Source organism: Trachurus japonicus, chromosome 13 (genome assembly GCF_045865225.1).
Source record: "Trachurus japonicus isolate A0001 chromosome 13, Traja_1.0".
Classification (NCBI taxonomy): domain Eukaryota; kingdom Metazoa; phylum Chordata; class Actinopteri; order Carangiformes; family Carangidae; genus Trachurus; species Trachurus japonicus.
This window is the reverse complement of record NC_140919.1, coordinates 38,420,354-38,441,583: the sequence shown is the minus strand read 5'-3', so window position 1 is coordinate 38,441,583 and position 21,230 is coordinate 38,420,354. Positions and strand designations below refer to the sequence as shown.

At 38.5% G+C, this 21,230-nt stretch overlaps 2 protein-coding genes across 3 annotated transcripts; one reads left to right on the top strand and one right to left on the bottom strand.

Annotated features, from left to right (window-relative positions):
* Positions 1-2,265: 2,265 nt before the first annotated feature.
* Positions 2,266-5,609, bottom strand: LOC146976580 (uncharacterized). 2 transcript variants are annotated; one of them, XM_085796460.1, is made up of 4 exons: positions 5,341-5,609; positions 4,629-4,742; positions 3,166-3,208; positions 2,266-2,972 (listed from the first exon to the last, which is right to left on the bottom strand). In XM_085796460.1, exons 1-4 carry the CDS (start codon positions 5,392-5,394, stop codon positions 2,776-2,778), a joined length of 408 nt encoding a protein of 135 aa, XP_085652586.1. In that variant the 5' UTR covers positions 5,395-5,609; the 3' UTR covers positions 2,266-2,775. The 2 variants fall into 2 exon arrangements, with proteins under 2 accessions (XP_085652586.1, XP_085652587.1); XM_085796461.1 differs by having other exon boundaries at positions 2,266-2,909.
* A 6,017-nt stretch (positions 5,610-11,626) lies between these two features.
* On the top strand, positions 11,627-15,717 carry gvin1l2 (GTPase, very large interferon inducible 1-like 2). Its single transcript, XM_085796717.1, has 3 exons — positions 11,627-11,729; positions 11,897-15,176; positions 15,306-15,717. Exons 1-3 carry the CDS (start codon positions 11,627-11,629, stop codon positions 15,451-15,453), a joined length of 3,531 nt encoding a protein of 1,176 aa, XP_085652843.1. The 3' UTR covers positions 15,454-15,717.
* The last annotated feature ends 5,513 nt before the right edge of the window (positions 15,718-21,230 follow it).

Genomic DNA, 21,230 nt, shown 5'->3' with positions numbered 1-21,230 from the left:
CTCTACTGGTAAAACACTGGTCCACAGTTAGTTTGTTCAAAGTTGATGTGATGTCTGTCTTAAAGGAAATTTCCACCCTGATACTTTTACAGCCAATTTCATCAACAGTTGTTTTTCCTTTTTAGGTACAATATACATTTTGTTGTGTTCAAGTACTTGAATTGAACTGATTTGGGCCTTTGAACAATCCTGACTCCTGGAAGTTTGGACATATGCTTTAGCTCAACAAAATGATCAGATATGTAGATCCACTTTGGTCTACAGAAGAATCATGTGGCTTTGAAATAATAATAATGTTATCATATTAAAATTTTAAATTGACAGGTTGCATTCAAGGCAAACTGCAACCCATATTGCCACAGTAATGACAGTTCTAATCACAATGTAATTAGTCATCAAATTATTGAATTTGTGACGAATGCTTCAATAATGCAAAATAAAGTGCTAAAGCATCAAATGTGATATATCATAATATTATACATTTCTAGTTATCTTAGCAGCAGAAAATCTCACTTCAGTGTTTTACAACACAACTATTTTTTCTCACTGCACATGATAGCAGAATCTTTACATTTGACCAGTGATGATTTACAGTGTGTAAGTGATGGCTTCGAGGTTCGGGTGGATCTTTCCTCAAAGTGCAACACCATGACTTTCAAACTGGCTCAGTCCGTGTTGGTAAGGCCAACTTCACGTGTGCTATTTCCCCCCAACCTTTTCCACATCTGCCCAACCAATCAGATCTCCCCCTCTCACTGTACCCTTTTGCCCACCTATACAACATGATTTCTACTCCATACTAGAAGACTTGTGTACATAGGAAAGTGTTTTGTATAAATGAGTACTATTTTCGACATCTTCACTAGAAAGCAGGGCACAATGTAAACTCTGAACTGAAGTTATTGTAATGAAACAGAAGAGGAATTAATGAAAACTATAGAATTATACACACACTGCTTTATCTTGATTTATGGACCAGTTGAAAAATACCATAGTGGACCATGCACAGTTAACAATTCTGATTTCTTCTTTTACAGGACATTTGGTTGCATTGTTTCCTTTTTAATTTTTCGTTCCTTTTCTTTGTTTTCAAGTTTTTGGTTTTGTTTTCCTTTTTTTTTTTTTTACTTTGTCACAGATTGCTTAATTTAGAGTTTGCCTCTTTTTTTCTTATTCCACTTTTTGGGGGGAGGACAGCAGCATTGCATGTTCTGAAAAATTTGCTGGTTATAAAAGAAAACGAGGAAAAGGTGAATTGAACAATTTAAAAGTGGGTTAATTAAAACATTTTAAAAATGCAGAGGTTGTTCCTTAAACTTTTATGGGGAAACGTTGCTTCAATTTGCAATTGCTTGTGTTTAACTCTACATTTTCTTTTCTATGAAAACAAACAAAAACAGAAAAAGAGTACTCAACACCTTGTGCAATAAAGCTATCTTTTTATGAACTGTGATGATATCGTTCATTCTTTCAGATACATTGAACATCTGAAATTAATTTATATGGTTGTCCAAGTTATTCAGTCTTTAATGTTATTGGAACATGGTAAGGATTTGACTGATTTGATTATATTTGAAAGAACTTCGCTCAATTTGTCATTATGCCACCCAGCTGTTTTTAAGATCCACATAACTCAGTGTGAACAAAAGTGCTTTGGACTATTTCTTTAATGTGAATAATGCGAACCCTGGCTCTGAAATGACAAATTCAGTTTTCAATTCAATTTTCTGACTCAACTATACACAACTATAATTGTTGCTTGTGAGCTTATTAGAGTGAATGGGTAACCAAAATGTTTAAAAAAGCAGTATAAACACTATTGTTTGAATATACTGTATACCGTTTGGCAATACAATTTTAAAACATATTGTGAAATGTTCACAAGTCATCTTGCTTTCACTTTTTCTCATAGTGAAAAACATTTCAATTTCATTTTCCGATTTTTTTTGTTTTTTTCCAAATGTTTTAATCAAGTCAGTTATTTGATTGGCTGTTGGTTTGTTCTGAATGAATGGGTGGCTCAGTTATAATTAGTGTTTTGACTGGTTGTGTGAGTTGTTCTGGCATGGTTATTTATATTATTTAGTTGATTCTGAAGACTTATAACATTATCAATGTTTTCTTTTGAAAAATAAAATCCTGCATGGGGATTTTAAAGCTGCTGATATATTACGGATGAACCATGTTTTCAGATGGTTCATCCATAATGTGATTCAAAACCTGATCACGACACTAGAGGGCGACATGCTGCAATCAAACAACGGACACTGACAGAGGAGTTTATTGAAATAGGTTGGTCAAAAGTTGACAGCTTGTTTTTGAAAGTTGCACATGTAGACAAATGATTTGATCATTTTTTCCCTCATATTTATAAACTCAAAAGACTGGTTGTATATGAATTACAGCACACAGACACAATCACTCACACACTGTCACTGTCAACACAACACATCAAAACTCACATTCTTTCAAGTAAAGACTGTATATTCATAAATATATTATTCACATATAATCTTTTAAATTGGGTATTTCAAGGAATTTTGAGATATAGGCTATTAATGTATATTAACGTTTACACTGTCACTAATCCAAAAGCTACTGTATCTTAAGCAATTATTATACAGTTTGAATGTATGTACATTTGCACATGTGTGTATGCATTTGTGCATGTCATCACAGAGTTCATCCCTCCTTTGGTGAATCAACATACGTCCCTGCTTCCTGTTGTCTCCCAGGCTTGCTGCACCTGTGCCACCAGCACCTTTCTTTATCCATCTATTTGCCGTTCTTGTGTTTCTTCTGTTGGAACTTCCTGAAATGGGTCTGGATGGTAGCAGCGGCCTTCTCAACTTCAACAGGGCTGAGTGGAGGAACGGGAGTGGCGCACGTACCATTGCTGATGTTGGAGTCTGAGCACGACAGGACACATGGTATAGCCAGAGAGGTAGAGGCAATAGCCATGGAGACATAGTCTGTAGCAATGATTGAGTTCAAACACATTGTTTACATATTATTCTGGATCCAAGCAGGCTATTTTTCTGATTAAAGTTGGAATCAGTTGGGTTTGACCCTTGATTTGAGACAAACCCTTGTTATAACTTTGCTGTGATGATTTTTGTGGCAGAAAAATAGCCAGCATTTAATTTGAAAAATATGTCTACTCACTCTTTCTATACACGCCCATGCTGTTCCTCCTGAGGCCATCAAACTGTGAATGAAACAGAAAAACTGTGTGTTATATGACACATTTAAACTGATAAACACACACTGACGCACAGAGCAGTGAGGATGCACAAGATGCATCAGATACTTGTCAGGTATGACACTTATCAATGCTACAATCTCATCTGAAACTGGTCCAAAACATTTTTCACATACCACAAATTAGACACATGACACAACAGATAGTCTTTCTTGAATTCTTTCACTCAACTGTACAAAATGTGCCGCACTCAAGGAATGAGAGTGTGCGTACTGGACATGTGTTATGCCACCTGTGTGTGTGTGTGTGTGTCCTTTCTATCAGCAGGTAGAATAATGACCTCAAACACAAATCCCCTTGATTGGGATTACAGCTCAAGAAGAGCATCGGCAGGGAAGCCACAGGCTGACGACTGGACCAGCTTAGACTGCTCCCACGTCAGTGTTGCCTGCAGACACTCCCACGCACTGTAGTCCATGACCTCATCTGTGAGGTCTACTCTTTCCTTCTACCAGAGAAGTTAATGTGAATTTGAGCTTTGACCAACCAGTGACATATAACATCTTTAACAATTTTTCCATTCTATTTTTTATCATTTGCTGCTAGCCCTATAGATGTTCTCTTTTGGTGAGTAGTTATTTCATCACCTGTGGTCATGGTTAACCACAGCCACAGGTACTGGTGGTGAAAGCTACTTTCTTTTGCTCCACTTTGTTCATTCACCAGATTCATCATTACAAAGAACACCAATGTGACCAACAGTTTTGTATGTGTAGGACATCAGAGCTATGCGTTTGAAATAGGCCTCTTTATGCAGAAATTCATAGCAAAATCTGAGGAATAGCCAAATAACTACAACATTATGGACAGTGCTGATGGAAGTAAAATGATTTATTGATTCATTAAGGGTCAAAAGGTCACTGAATATAATGTAATAACTGTATTGTATCATAATAGATCATTTCACTGATGCTGTTTTAGTTCAGAGGCACAAAAAGTCATTTCTGTCTGTCTTGTAAATCATATTCCTCTGCTGTCCTTTACAGCCCCCCCACCCGAGACGTCGTAAGCAAGCACAGAACATGTGACCAGCTTAGATGCTCACATGCTGAGTCAAGTTTGACTTGGCTGCTGAACTTTCCACATGCTCTGTCTGTGCATGAGAAATGAGAAGATGGGAAAAGCTGAATTATGAGTAAAAAAATCCAGCTGCAAAGGCAGGGGAACTTCATATGAAAGGAGAACTTGTTTCTGTTTCCTCAAAATCTATCTCCAGTGAAAAACGTAAAACCTGAGGAGACCCCAGCAGATCTGCTCGAAAGAGGATGTGGTTATAGTGGATGTATCATTTATGTGCTGAATGACTTCTCATTGTATTGAGTGTAACAGAAACTATACTATACAGAGGCTATACACTACAACTGACCTCTTCTGCTTTGCTGGTTCTCCGACTGTGTGACACAGAGTGAACCTGCCATGGCAATGGCTGGGACAGCATGTAAGGTAAAGGTTCCTGTTGGCGTGCAAAGCGTACCCCTATCTGAAAAAGAAAAAGGAAAATGTGTGAGAAACAAAGTAACCTCATCACCGCAGGTTTGAGGCCGCGTTCCTGTGAGAAAGTTTTACTGATCAAAGGTATGAAGGACAATAATACTTCGGTAAACTCTGTGACCTTTCACTACTGAACTAGTGAACAGCTTTTTTTTTAGCAGCATAAGTTAGAGTAGGAGATGTTAGGAATAAGAGAAAGAAAACCGCCAGATTTTAAGTTTGATATGACATTAATTACAATGGGACGCTGTCGATATAAACCTGGTTTATATCTGACTCTTACAACAGGTTTTAACATCACACTAATCACACTCTGACGCTGTCAATATGAACTCGACTGCTGGTTGAGGAAACCACAATGTTAATGTTGCAGTTATATCAAAAAGCACTTTACCCACAAAGGAATTTCTTCCAATGTTTACATTTTGTCTGTAACTGATATAGTGATAGTGATATATAATCAGAGGAATTAGGGGAACTTTGTAAGCAAACAGAACATAAACTTAACACTTAACACTAATACATGTTAAATTTCTCCGAAATAATAATCAACACAACACTTCCATCTATGGTAATGATCATCTTACCGATTCTACGACTCTGACCATCATGTACATGGCTGTTAGCATGGTGATCAACATCTTGACCACTATTCCTTTAGTGTCTCTAATAATCCTTAATGTTCTTCTGTTTTTTTCGATAGCTTTCCTCAGTCCTTCCGAAGGGAAGAGAAGTCCACACAGGAGCAGCAATCAGGAATGCAAGGAAGAGCTACTCAGGGGAAGGACAACTGGACACACGCTGTTGAGTGGGTCCACTCTCACACGGGTTTCTCAGGTGCACACACACACACACGCACACACACATGCGCGTGCGCATATACATAAACATGCACACAGACATGCATGCACTTCATTCCCTGCAGTGTCTGATACATGAGGGTAAGACTGCTAAAGAGCTTTTCAGGACAGAAATAGAGGAGCAGTAATCTTTTCCTCTGCACAACACTTATCCCTCAGGTGTGCTTTCACCTCTCCAGCAACTGCAGTGGATGAGCTATTATTCAGAGGTGTAGGGCTCTAAGAAAGAAAATAAACCTTGGTGACTATTTGCTTTGGATATCAATTTATTCTCCTAGCACGCTGGTTATAAACAGTCCATATAAATCAGGGAGAAGGTCCCAGGTTTTGGTTTCTATTATGGCACCCTTGATATGTTTTTAAGTTGCAACCAATGAAGTTATCAAAAATATGTGGTAGTGTATGTGTTCACTACCTGTTTTTAATGGTTAAACGCTTTAATAAGTCATTTATTAATGATGAACAAAGCTATTAGTTACAGTGTGTGCCTTTGTGCATGAAAGGAGGGGAAAATGGTGGAAAATCAGAGGATTACATCCTGACCTACACCAATACCTTATTGATCCCAAATACAAATACAGACATATGTGTTTGGGTAAAGCATTAAAGTTTTTTTTTCATTTGTTACCACTGTCTGCCTGTGATTCATGTGTTCGTGTTCAATGGCTGTCTGAAGACCAAATATCTTTTGGGATAATAAAGTGGAGACTGAAGTACAGGACACAGTGTCTAGGATCAAGTACCGTACTCTCCTTCATTTGAATTTCTCTCTGCAGAAGAATTGTCCACTCTCATCCTGAGAGCCATCTGAACCTGCTCTGAAGTAATGAAAGAAGCCCAACATCTTATTACTCAAGACGACCACAGTAAAACATTTATTTCACAGGATTTCTACAAAAATGAAAAAACAGGCTCTCTATGAATTAAGGGGAGCATCAGTATACCAGTTATCTGTAGTAATCAGCTAGACCTATATCTGAGAGATCAGACATGACCAAGGGTTTGTGTGCGTCATTGTCTGGAGCCTCGCCTCTGACCCTCGTAAACTATGATAATACTTTGGAGTTGTGCCTGTGAATACATTTCACTAATACATCACACTGTGACTGGCTGACGCTGCCTGCCTGTTATCAAGTGTGAGTATCAAGCCTGTCATCTAAAGAATTTTTACATAATCATTAGTCTCATTTGTTCACTCTTGCCTACGTGTTTCGCTGTGGGTCTGTGTGCATATTAGTGTTGTTCATGTTGTACTTATGGGATCAGATAAAAGTGTAGTAAGGAATGTGTCTCATGTCATGACTGGACAGACAGGTATAAGAGCTTGCCTTGACACACAGAGACACAAAGCCACCAGGTCACAGATCAAATGTGAAGGATACTCGTTTTCTCTTGCCAGTTGTATGAGGAGAAATAGGTAAGAACATTATTATCTTGGAGAAAAAAATATAGACAGAATGACACTATCACAAGGATAATTATTTGCATTTGCAATGTGTTCGTGTTACTTGAGGGGATTGTACATGAAACGGCAAACTTATTTTATGAGGAAAATATTTTTTGTGCAGAAGGATGTGTGCACAGCAAACACAGGTTGAGGATGCATTGAGTATCTTCACACTGGATTAGAGCTCCTGAGCTCCTAAAATTTATCAGACTGAAGAGTACAAATGAGTTACAAAGGTAATACTTAAAAGCAAAGAAGTAAAAAAAAAACTGAATAATTGTAAATACAGTGAAGCAGTTACTCAGATTAACATAGAATCAAACACACATGAGCAAATAGTCAGATATCTAAAACAGACTAATATAGCATGTTAGTGAGCAGGTGTATGATAATGAGTTCCTAGTATTTATTTTTATCTTTTTATACTGGTCATTATCTTGTGGTGTTGTTGTTTTTTTTTTCCTTTTGCATGTATGTGCGTGTGTGTTTGTGTATGTATCTGGATGTGGACATGTGTATGTATGTTTGTATGTTTGTATAATTAGTATGTATGTATAATTAGTGTGTATAAGTAAATTATAAGTAAACGTAAATTAAATTAAAACGTAAAGTAAAAAAAGTAAATTATAAATAAATTATATTCATGATTTTGTAACATAAGATATGTTTAGACAAGGATATTAGCTAGTCATATATAAGGAGAGGGGGTGGGAGTTTATAAGTTTGACTTCTTCTCACTCCTTTTCGAATATGTATTCTATATTTCATGTTTAAATGTTTTGTCTTATTCTCTTTTTTATTTTTTTTATTTTCATATTTGAAATAAACACTTCAATCAATCAATCAATCAATCAATCAATCAATCTAGTATATATACTTCACACTTTCTAGACAAATCCACAAAACCAGTGGATCAACGAATTAATCACTTAACTATGAATTACTCTGACCAATTGTTTTTTGCTTTCTTTGTGCAGTAGACCATGAATGGTACAACAATGTAACATCTTGATGCAAATCACTTTATTGTATTATTCAAATCCATATAATCTAACCTTTACCCACTGGTTGACCCCCAGATTTACATGCATTAAACTATGTTACATTTATGTTAGGTATAAAAAAAATCTAGTTCTACGCTGACCAACTACAGCAGTGACATGATAATTTCCCTTTGATGCATCAGTATTGATATCTACTAAAAACAATAGTGCAATAATCTCACAGGACATTTTACTGCATATTACTGTAACTGAATTTACTCAAATAACAGATGCAGTTATCAATGTTTTTCTTTAACACAATCAATTTATGTACTACCTGTACGAGCACATTTTACAAAATGGCGCACCTTTACTTTAAATGGAGTATCCTTACATTATGTTTTTGCAACCCTTACTTAGAACTGGTATGTTTTGTGGTGAGCTCTACTAAACAATAAGTTTCTTCCTTATTTTCAACAGCGGTCTAGGTATTTTAGCTGCATATTAGTAATATTCCATCTTCCAGGACAATGAGGTATGGTCACTTATCACACATGGAAAGTAGCCAGACTCAAAATTAATCTTAAGAGTTCTGAAGAGCTGTGAGGTGGTAGGCTAAAACTAAGGGGTAGTCACCTCATTATCAGAGCAGTGCTTTATCTTTCTGACAGTTTCTCCTACTGAGGAGAGGCCATTATATCAGCATATAACAGTACGCTTAGCCTCTCATGGATCAAGTTTTATTGTTGCAAAAAGCAAAACGAAACAGGGAGGAGACTCTTAGATGAAAAATTTCAGGGTAATACAGATCTGGCCAAACGGCCTCTTCTGTACTTTCCACAATAAACAGTCCCCCGAGATAGCATGCAACAACAAATTCTCATTTAATGAAGAAGGAAAGTATACGTTTTCACATTTGCAGAGATACATGTGGTATTTCCAACAGGAAGTGAATAACCATGATGGTGATGCTGCCAGCCTAAACAATGGTGATGAGTAATGAAGGTCAAGGAAAGCACAAACTAATGCAAGGGATAACTTCTGATAAAATGTTTTGATTGAAGATTTTCTGGTATCCATGGTTGAGATGAAGCAGTCTAAATTGGTCTTATATTAATTACAGTGCTGAAAAGACATATGAATGACAATGGATAGAGAATAATTAGTACATTTTACAGCTTTTAATTGGCTGAAGGAAACCATGTAAGGTTGTGATTGAATGATGGGGTGGTGTTTACTGTATTACTATAATAGCAGGATAAGGTGAGTTGGAAGGCATGTGCAAGGAGATGGCAAGATGATCACACAAGCATTTCATGAAGATTATTTAAGCCCAAGGAAACTACTTTTGTCTGCATTGTGCTACCTTTTGTATTCCACTAATGGTTATGTTTACATTTTTAATCACAGGGTTCCAGTCAACAATCCACACTAGTAGTGATGTGGCTGACCACGGAAGGAAAACTCATTTAATACACAGGGAACAGACATTGTGCTGGATTTACCATGTCACTGAAGATTAAGCGTCTGAGCAGCAAGAAGAAAAGTATGTTTATTTTTTTATTTGTTTTGTTTTTCAGGGGTTGTACTGTAGCAGATAGAAATGTATTTAATTTGGAAACAACAATTTATCTGAATATGGTGTGAATACTCCTGTCTTGAAAATGAACATGGATCCATGCATCCTGTTTTTTGTTGTTGTTGTTTTTAAAAGAGGTAGACATTTTGATGTTCAACCATTCAAAAGAATTGTATTAGCCTATATCTGCCATCTATGATGAGAGGTCTTGTACAGAAGGAATGCTTCTGCTACAAACCAAGCCAATGCAGTGGCTCTATTGTGACTGTCTTCCCACCTATAATTTAGCCAATCCAAATTATTTCAAATTGTTCAAATGGTTTGGCTCTATGCTACATGTGTGCTGAACAACCATGAAACCAAACCATTTGGTTACGTTTCATGACAGAAATTAATTATATTCACCCTTATTATATGATAATTATTATATTGTTTTCAAACCAGAACCTCCGAAGGAAAATGCCCAGACAGAGGTTCTACAGAAGCTGGGCCTGGAGGCCTATAAGACTGCACCACTTGACCCAGCATCTATGTTGGGCATTAATACATGGACTACGGAGATCAAAGCTCCCACAGAGCCCAAAGATCTGCCAAAAGCTTTCCTCCAACGTCTTTGGCTGCTCAGCCCTGATGCCCGGAGTCCTTGCTGCAAGCCTTCAAGTAGAGCTCTGAACAACAATTCACGCCAGGAAATGACGAATGGTTTTGGAGAAGAAAGTCACCATGCCATCAACCCCCTTGATCTAGTTACAGCTGTCTTTATGTCTTCCAACACCTTTCTTCAGCAGGAGATGGCTATACGCATGGTGCAATGCAAGTTTGCTGTGCCTCTTGTCCTACCAAGCATAGATCCAGAAGAACCCAGTCAGTTCCTTCTTTGGCCTTTGAGAGGTGTTGTGAGCCCCTGGACATCCCATTCTCTCAACAACAACAGTAAGGTTCAAGAGGCGGATTTGGCAAGTACATACATGCCAATGATTTCTTGTATGAAGTTTGGTGACTGTGATGTGTCAAAGTCACAGGTGCTCAACCGCATTATAAGTGGACCTTGCAATGAAACATTTCTCCACAAGGAAATGGATGGAGGACAGCTGCAACGGAAACTCTCCAATGGCCTGGTAGAAATTGGATGGTCTCTACCTACTGGAGATGCTGCCAGAGATAATTTCACCGTCCCTGTGGTCATCTCAAACCTACGTGGAGATGCCAGTAAACATGAGAAAAGCATCATGCTTCTATGTCAAGCTTCTTCTGCTGTGATTGTTTTCTGTGGGAATCTTAGGGAGAAAGATAAACAACTTCTTGCTTCCTGCAAAGATGTGGCTAATGAGCTCATTCTGGTTGATCTTTCAGACAATGAGAGAAATGAGAACAGTGTAGTGGGGTTTGTGGATCAACACCTTGAAGAAGACATTGGACTACCTGAGGAAAAAGTGCTGCAAGGGAGAGGTTTGACTGAAGAAGAACTGGCTAATAGGCTGTGTGACACACTGAAAGAACTGTTACCAGATAAGTTGAAACTTGTCACACTGGAGGCAGCAGCAAAGTTAGCAGAACAACTAGGTGTAAGTGTAGATGAAGGGGCAGTCTGTAAAAATGCAATGGCCATGGCAGAAGAAGTATTGAAAGGTTTAGATGAGGGGTCAGCTCTATTTAAGGAGAGACAGCTTCCTTTGCAGGGGCATTTATGGCGCAAACTGGCTGAAATAGAAAAGACAGAGAGTAAACTGTGGAAAGAGGCAAAAATTGACCCCAAACTGCAAAAAGAAAATATAGACATCTCAGTTGAGTTGAGTGGCTACAAAATGACCCCAGCTATGAAGATTTTCACCGATGCTCTTTCCACAAGAGACATAATGGAGAGAACATATTTCTTATGTTGGATGAAACTGAGGCTTCAGCCTAAACAAACTGTCCATAGCGCACAAGATCTATTCACAAATCTGCAGACAGAAAAGAGAAATGTCATACCTGAACATTCTGATGAGCGTGAAAATGAAAGCAATGGCGAACAGGACAGTGATACTTTCTACACAAATTCTTCATTTGAAGAAGAAGGAACTGAAGAGCAACCTGGAGATGCTGAACTGCAAGTATCTGATCAACAGTTAGACAGTGAACCCACACATGACCCAGTCACTGACCAACAGGCATATATGATGTTAAGTGAGAAAGAGATTCAAGAAAAAGCTGAAAACATATCCAGTTTTGAAGAACAAATTTCAGATCAAGTCTTTCAGAATCAAAACAATGATTTGGAATCCGGAGGAACAGGGATCTTGAGCCACCAAGTGACACAGCAAGATGAACCAGAACTGACAAACAGTGATTTGGAATCTCAAAAAAGAAGGACCTTAAGCCGACAATCGACACTGCAAGATGAATCAGAACTTACAAACAGTGATGTAGGGTCTGAGGAAACAGGGACCTTAAGCCGCCAGTCAACACAGCAAGGTGAACTAGAACTGGCAAACAGTGATTTAGAGTCTGGAGGAACAGGGACCTTGAGCCACCAGTCAACACAGGAAGATGAACCAGAACTGACACCAGAGACATCAGATGTGACTGCTGAACAACAAATGTGCCCAGATGTTTCCGTTCCTCAGGTAGATGTGAGTTCAACTCTTTTTGATCCTGATCCATCCTCTCTGGGGCTTGAGCACTTTTTGCGTGAGATGGGCCTAATTTTCGAGTTAACACACATCAACCCTGGCAGTGGGAGCCACAACGTGTTGCGTCTTCCTGGTTTAGCTGCTGACTTGCTTCTCTATGGGATTCCTATTGAACTAATGGATGGAGATGCCTCAAACATTCCCATGCGCTGGCTGGGCTGTGTTTTGGCAGAACTCGCAAGCCGTCTACCCAATGACCAGCAAAGGGCTCGAGTGCTGACAAACCTTGGAGTGCACCATGCAAGGAATGCTGAGGTTCTTTATGCATTATTTGGGGTAACATTCCCTGAAGGAAGGAAGAGATCGACCAAGGGGGTGTATATGGTTGCCCTCTGCCTCCCTGATACCCTTAGAGTAGACATGGGATGTGATCTCCTCTTGTTAATTGATGTAGAGGGTCTCTGCTCGATTTCCCAAGGTAACAAAACAAATACCCGGATCCACGACAATGAGGTTGCCACTGTTGCAACAGGAGTGAGTGATGTTTTAATGCAAAACATCTCTTCACATCCAAGTTCTGAGTTTGAAACAGATTTTACTGTTCTAGTCAACGCTCTTCTACGCATCAAAGAATGTGGCTCCATGCCCAACTGCCCACTCCTGATCCACAATGAAGGAGTAAATAGCCTATTACAAGCTTCACAGTTAAAGCGTGTTTCTGACATGCTTCAGACAGAGACTGAGGACAGAGAAAATAACAGTGCTGATAATCAGTATACCAAGACCACAAGCTGCATCACTTTTGTCGACAGGCCTTGGTCCCACACATCCCTCTCTGAACCAGTGGATACAGAGTACAGTAGTGCTGTGTTAAAGCTCAAGAAAACCTTGTTTGCGGCATTGAGGAAATGTGCAGCCAAGTCTGAAGCCACAAATCTGCCAGAATTTATGGTCCGTTTGTCTGCTGTCTGGGATGCAGTGAAAAATGAATCATTCTCATTTGGTCTGCAGAAAAAGGATAGAGCTTTAGCGTTCTCTTTATTTTGCACAGTGTTTTCACACTGGGAAATTATTTTCCAAGATCACATGGACGGCTGGCTTAGGGGAGCAACAAAGAAAATTGTCAAGACAAATTCAGACCCTGCAAAAGAAGAAGACCTTATGAATGAGTTAAAGCATGAAGCCACAAATGAGGTCAAAAAAGAGATGGACAAACTCAGGTCAAAAGTAGAGGAATACTTAATGAAAGATGACCTTCTCAATGGGATCACTGAAATGTTAGAGCCAATCTTTACGTGCAATATAAGTGACCTCCAGGAGCGAGCAACTGAAGAGACAATCCAAAGGCTGGAGTCAATCAAAGAGAACCACTGCTCTTCAACACAGTTGAAAAAATTCCAAACTTTGCTGGAAAAAGAACAAGAGATCAAACTGCACACACTTGTTGAAAAGAGCAGGTCAAGCCAAGTTCTCCTTGAAGATACAGAGCTAGAAGAGGAATTTGAGGGCATGTGGAGTGATGTGTTGTCAAAGTTTGACTTCAGGCCTTCGGAGACAGATGATATAACTCCAAGAGTGACAAGTATTCTGATGCAGAATCTAATGAATCGTGGTCTCGAAAAACACATGACAAAACTTGTGGACATCGGCAAATACCAGGCATTTGGCTTCCAAGTTCAGAATCAGCACTTTGGACAACGCAGCAGATTAAAGAAGAACAACCGCCAACAGAGGTTAGAGGCCAAACAGCTTGCAAGCAATGTGATAGAAGACTACAACCAGTTTGTAGAAGATAAATGTAGCTTAGCAGCAGATTTTTCTGACAGCTACATTACTGAATTGTTAGAAAATGTTGAAAAAGCATTGGAGGAAAAATCTCTTGAAATCAGATCGGCTTTTGAGGTGGATCTGAAAGTGTATCTCTGTAGCTGCGCATGCCATGACTTCCAAAAGCTACACGATCGCTATGCTAAGGACGCAGACCTTCTGACATGTATTACTGCAACCAAGAGTACATCCTTAGCAGAGTTTATCTACTGGTTCAGAAAGAGAGACCAATGTCAGAGGGCGGCCCAAGCATTCTCATCCATGGTCATCAAACCTTCAGTGTTGGACTACATCTATAAACCACTGGGGGCACGTATCACAGAAGAGATCCAAGCTAAAGAAAAACAGTATGAGTGCCCATGTACCTTCAACCAAAGCTTGCTGGAAGACCTGATAAATGAGGACAGCTTTGAAAACGTCCTAGAATACTTGCTTTCCTATGACAGCTTCATAGCGAGAAGGATCCAGGAGACTGTGATGAATCACCTATCTGAATCAATCTATTTGGAAACATGGAGGCAACATAGACTTGGAGAAATTGTGGGAAACGTTGCATCAGCAGTGAGCCAAGCCTCCAAAGGCACCAGCAGAGTACTGAGTGAAATAAAGCCACTGCTGGAGAGAGTGTGCCTCATTTTAGGGGGAAATGTAGATATGGATGTTGCCAGGGCCAGTCTCAATGGACCTCTCTTCAGTATCACCACAGAATGGGATCGTTTTGTTACATATTTTATGGAGTTACTGGCTGAAATGCGGCTGGACTTTGCCCAGGAGTTCTCCCAAAAGGTGGATGCCACCCAACTCCTTAAATGCCTTCCAGTTTTGCCCCAACGGTTGCTCTTCGACAGAGTGAGAAGTTGTGACAAGCAATGTCCTCTCTGTGGAGTGCCTTGTGAGGTGCAGGAAATGGGGCATGAGGTTCACAGTGCTGTGCTCCACAGGCCCAAATGCATGCTGCCTGACGTCTCGTCCTGGGTGCCCAGTATCAGCTGCCCTGATAGCATGATTGAGGATGATAGCACAGCCGTGGCATGCAGTGACCTACGGTTCCTTTATCCAGACTGGGACATCTCCCCTCGGGACCCAAACACCCAGATGCCCTGCGTTTACTGGAGGTACTGTGTGGTTAATTAAGTCCTGAATATAAACATTTCTACCATACAATCAGTTCGCTTTACAGTATACAGTATATTTGTCCACAGGGGTTCCTATATGAAATGTGCTAATTGTTCTTTAATTTGCAGATATGTGTTGGTGCAATTCAATGAAAATTTTGCAATGGAATATGGGAGGACGCCAGCAATGATTCCTGAGGAGTGGGAAATGATCACTGAGGAAGAAGCTTTGGCCAGTCTGAGGGAAGCCTTTTCTCATGGGCCAGTGCTGATGTAAGGACTGCCCTGTGCTATGTGATCTCTTTATCACATGTGAGATTTTATTGATCAAGATCAGGTTCAGGCTTTATTTAGGAGTCATAAAATTACCAGTGATGTTGATAATGGTGATGATGGACAGAGGAATTATATGAACCATTATTTCAAAAACACTGATACTGATAATGAAAAATTACTTATTTTTATTATTTGCCTTTTTATTTAATTATTATCTTTTTAATTATGGTTGCATTTCATTTAATTTTTATTTTGATGCTTTGGATACAGTATGACCCATGAGGAGCACTTCTTATTTGTACCAAAAAGTGCTATACAAATACATCATTACATTATTATAAGAGAGATGAAAGTGATTTTTATATATATTGAAATATATTCTGTGTTGATACCCTATTTCGTTCTTCTGATTTCTGATCTGAATCTGCAATATGAAAAAACTTGACATTAAAAAATTGTGAAATATGAGATTTCAAGTAACTTGTATTCAGCAATAATTTACAGTAATTCCATTCATTCTGGGTACTATAATGTACAAGACTACTGTATGATGATGATGATTAGCTTTTGTAATATATACAGTAGATTATGATACTACATTTTTACTTCATATGTTACAGGATTTACATTAAATATTAAACGAGTAAATGTATTTACAACAACCAGAAAACTACTTTACAACAGTTTAATTTCCTGTTCACTTAATTTGAACAAAGTCACACTTGCTAAAATAAGGCCCACATGTTACACCTTGTATCTGTGCTGCAGATAGTCCTTTCAATTTGTAATTGTGCATTCTATCTTTTATAAATGTCTCAAAAAAGCCTTTATAAAACCTCTACAAAACTATTGGATAAATGTTTGTGTGTGTGTCATGCAGATTCTCAGTTTCAGCCAAAATATCCCAATCTCTACATTACTTTATCAACACACTTGCTATGATAATGTTAGATATGGTAACTCTTCTTTTACTGAATGAGCATGATCTTCTAAGCTTAGCCAATCATGAGGAATTATGGTGCCAGATATAAACTTTAATTCACATTTGCCTGAGACGTAAGTGGAGGGAAAAGTGACATGGTGAAATCCACAAGAGGGCAATGTAGCATGCAGGTATCGCTGATAGATCAACACTAGGCCAGGCTCAATACACAAGCCAGTGATCCCTTTTTTTTTTTTTTTTTTTTACTGTCCCTCACTATGTAAATTATTCATCCATCTACGATTTAACTTATTTAACTGAAAATATCACTGTACCACTTGCAGTTCCATCAGGCACTGCATGCATCAGTATCATTATTATTTCATGATTCCATGACAGTGTTACTCAATTTATGGACATATTTTGGACACAAAATATTAGACGTAGATTTTTTTTAACATCTATTTATTTCCTTTTTTTATCCTTTACTCTGACAAACAAATAAATAGCAACTGATCTCTTTACATGTGCAAACAGCAAAAATAAATTCTGATGTAGTATTGCAGTTTTACCTACTCGTTTACTGTACAGACTTCACTGTACACAGTACAGAAGGAATTGACAATGACAATGACCTGCAGTAACTCAATAGATCTGCTCAGACAGGTCATGGTCTGACAGCAGAGGTCACCTCTGGTGTTTAGCTTGGATTCTGTACAACCATGTGACCACAAGGATCTCAGGCTACATGTGACGGCTTGTGAGGATTTAAAAGCTCAATAGTTGGCGTTGAGGCCAGGCAGTGAAGAGCTTTAAAAACTGTTAAATCTTTACGTTTATTGTCTCAATGTGAAGGAAGTGGTCATATTCATTATATTCCTTCCTTGTATTTCATTATTTTATTAAAAGATCAGGGAACGTCCTTGTACACTACAATAATTTGAAACCCTTGATTTTTTTGCCTCCAATTCTAATGTCAATGTATTCACTCTATATGATTTATGAATCTATAAGCACAACTATTGATTTTGATTTTTGTTTCTCAGATCCTTAATAAGTTATTTCTGCTTTGACGTTACAATGCATCATATTTTCATGTTTGTAGTACTAGTACTTACAAACCTGTGAAGTCTGCTCTGCTACTATACTCTCCTTCCTGTGAAGAACACACACCAGACATAGTCGCACATGCCCACACCGAAATGTCAGAGCAGTTCAATTCTTAGTTAAATGGGACCAGCAAAGGTTTTCCCCTCACAGGCAGCAAAGACTGGATTACGTACAGTAAAGAGAAAATGAAATGGACATCAAATGTCATTATTCGTTAGTTCCTGTTTCCATTTGGAATTATTTAGCAGACAAATTTGAACATCCAATGTACTATGGTTTATTTTCCCCCCATTCTTATGAATAATCACAGTATGGGCCAATTTGCCTTGCAGCCAGAGAGAGAAGACAAAGCTTTACACACAGCAGTATACCATGAGCAGCAGATTTACAAAGCAGTGTGAGGATAAATTTATTCCATTGTACCAGGTGGATCGATTAAGTCCACTGCTCTGTATGTTGCCAATAGAAACCCGGAGGAAGCCAAACAAAAGTGGGATTATTATATTCCCTGATAGACTTGTCATGTCTATCTTGGTCACAAGGATAAAGGAACAAAAATGTGTCAACTGTGAGGGCAGTCATTTCTGGTAATGTTATTTTGGTACAAGATGCAGCTAAGAAGAAGACACTTTGTCATGTGCTGTCTACAGTGAAATTCAGGTTTAAAAGCAGTTTTAATCATCATCACTAGTCAGTAAACAGGTTTATATTTGGTAACAGGCAGACAAATGCCTTGGACCCTTGGAGGGGGGCAGGAGAGCAGGTAATAAGACAGGATGCAGGTCAGACACAGATAATCAGACAGATAAGTGACAAAGGAGGATGGCTGAAACACAAACAACAAAATGAAAACAAAAATCCTGCAGGATATTGGATTTTAAGAATGAGTATGTGCCTGCATGTTTTTTTTTACCATTTCAAAAGATGGTGCACTAAGAATAGTAATATTTCTAAGAATAAGAGTAAAATGACTGATACTGACTGATTGATTGACATTATTTTTGCAGTTCAGAAATCAATTTGGACAAATGACCTGATGATTATGCTAGATATTGATCATGAGAAGTGCATTAATATACCGGATGTCACAGCAATCCAGCCAATAGTTTTCACGACATTTCTATCAATATGAGGACAATTTGAGTGATTGCTGAAAGTCATAGGATTCATCAGCTGGGGACTATGAAAGTCTGTACAAAATTATCAGCCATTTCCACCAAATAGATATTGTGAAATTTCACAGAGTAAGTGAAATCCTAAATGGAAATGTGAGGCAACTGGAGATAATATTCATCCTCTAGGGACCATAAATACATTAAGAATGTGTTGCCCATTAAGTTGTAATAAAACATGTTTTTTTTTTACCTCTTCTCATGAAATGATTATATTTGATAGATATATATATTATATGTCTTCACAAAACTTTATTGATCAGTCTCTTCCAAACATACTATAACTGTAAAAATTAAACCACAATTAACCTTTATAATAGGAATACTGTAGAAAGAGGAATGTGTCTGAAAACAAAAATTTCTAACTTAATGGGCAACTATGTACATTCCCTACATGTACAGTAGGTAAGCACCATTGCAGATTGCAGAAGTGAGAAAAAATGAAAGAAAGCACTATCATCAAGTGTGCATCAATAGGTTGACAGTCCCAAAAGTCCCCTTGAATTTCAAAAAATACCCATGTTTTTCGTGGGCGGGTTCTCACCACAACAGACAGTCAAAGCAGCGAAGCCTCACGCGAAACTTTTTTTTTTTTTACATTTTTTTTATTTTTCGAATTGTAGGCGGTTGTAATTTGTCACTGCTGCAGCCTCAAATGTCTGAAGGTAAAACGAAGCTTGAGAAGGAGTCAACATCCCCCTTACTACTGACATTTATGAATGACTGTCTTGCTAGATACATTATAGCCTCACAGACACACAAACAGACACATGTGCACACACATAGATACACACAGATAATGGAAGTAGAACAGTATGTACACTGTAGACCACAACACAACTTACTACTCTACCTTATCTGTTATGTGTTCACAGCAGAGCAGCACGAGTTAAAACAAAGGGGAACAACACAAACACATTCATGATTTTGATTAAATGGTTGAAACTATTGCTGCTGGTCTGTTTTAGTTCTTTCTTTCTTTCTTTCTTTCTTTCTTTCTTTCTTTCTTTCTTTCTTTCTTTCTTTCTTTCTTTCTTTCTTTCTTTCTTTCTTTCTTTCTTTCTTTCTTTCTGCATCAAGTTTATTGGTGCTTTTTAAACTATAGGGGCTACAGTACGGTTCCTCTCTAGACTTTAGGTTGTTAATGATACTGGATCTGTGATGACCTATTGGTTGATACCTAAAACACAAATTGAAGTAGAACTCTGAAGTACCATAGTCCGTCACAGTGACACCTTTAAATTGCTTTAAAAGTAACATCAATATTAGGCCCAATTTCTGCTGAGGTGTTCATAGTGCTGACAGATTTTCACCCGTTACTCTGATGCAAATAGCCAGCCATCAAGTGTTACCACACGCTGTCTGTGACACACAGTTTTAACCTTTTTAGTCTGGTGAGAAGGCATGAACCACTAGACTGATTACAAAACAGCTTGACAATACAGTAGGAAGTTGTATGTGCCTACCACCAATTGGTTTCATTCTGAGCAACATGTGGAAACCAATAGCTGACTGAAAGGTACAGTATAGCAAACCCATTAAATACTGTATTACAGCAGCAATGTAAAAATTACATTGTTTGTATAATGAAGGTGCAAAATACACTGGAAAAAAACACTTTTACTTGAATCACCTAAGACTGTTTCACAAGCAGCTTCTCTCAACATGGCCAATATGATAAGATGCTACTTTGTCTGGGCCCACATGCCCTGTAAATCAGAGCCCTCTCTACCAGCCAATGTCATGCCAGGCAAGAATAAACATCAGCAAATAGTGCCTGAGCAAACAGAAGGATTTGAAAACACCACAGATCTCAAACACAATCTAACTGACATAATGCTTAATTTGTCTGCCGGGGGTCACTGCTCGTTCTGTCCTTAGTCGGCTCAGGCGCCAACTTGTAGGACAAGAATTAACTGCAGCTTTCAGTGAAAATTGTATAGTAATTCTGGGAAACTGGCATTAGTGGAAGTGCTTGTTCCCCTTGTTCCCCTCATGCCTGCTGCCTGTCCACAAAGGGTTAAGCAAGCAATTATATTCAGAGGGGAAGTACTGAAAAACATGCTTGTTATCTAGATTGAATATTCAGTTCATGTTCGAAAGACCTAGATATTTTTTTCCTTCTTTCCTTTCAGTTTGTACAGACTTGTTTGCACAACTCTGTTGCAATATTGGCTTTCATGCTGCCATTGAGCAGCAGGGAGCCACACCATTCATGAATCAGTCGCTTTGCATCATCTTTGTGGCTTTTCTGAGGAAAATTCAGATACAATGTAATGAATGTGAAAATACCTTCGAGAGTGCAGATATTCCTCTACTTGTTGTCTACTCTTTCTCTGTGTCTTGTCCATATCTTTAAAAACAGGCTCTCACACACTGTTTCATGTCCATATTGTCCTATTATTTTCCATCAAGTCTCCTGAATCCTAATTCTGTCCTATTCTGCTTTTTGCTCAACTGTTTCCACACTTGTCTGGAAGCACCACCTCTCTGCTCTTACTTCCACCACTAATAGTCCTCACTTGGTTACCTCAGTCGACTCATCTATGCAGCATCCCTGCTTCCTGGAGGGTG

Bases quoted from the DNA above. Each gene is read 5' to 3' on its own strand.
- LOC146976580 (XM_085796460.1), bottom strand. From the start codon at position 5,394: ATGTTGATCACCATGCTAACAGCCATGTACATGATGGTCAGAGTCGTA. The intron at 4,743-5,340 runs GTAAGATGATCA...TTTCTTTTTCAG, and splicing joins TGGTCAGAGTCGTAGAATCG to ATAGGGGTACGCTTTGCACG. The intron at 2,973-3,165 runs GTGAGTAGACAT...TCATTGCTACAG, and splicing joins CATGGGCGTGTATAGAAAGA to ACTATGTCTCCATGGCTATT.
- gvin1l2 (XM_085796717.1), top strand. From the start codon at position 11,627: ATGGCGAACAGGACAGTGATACTTTCTACACAAATTCTTCATTTGAAG. The intron at 11,730-11,896 runs GTTAGACAGTGA...CCGGAGGAACAG, and splicing joins CTGCAAGTATCTGATCAACA to GGATCTTGAGCCACCAAGTG. The intron at 15,177-15,305 runs GTACTGTGTGGT...TTTAATTTGCAG, and splicing joins ATGCCCTGCGTTTACTGGAG to ATATGTGTTGGTGCAATTCA.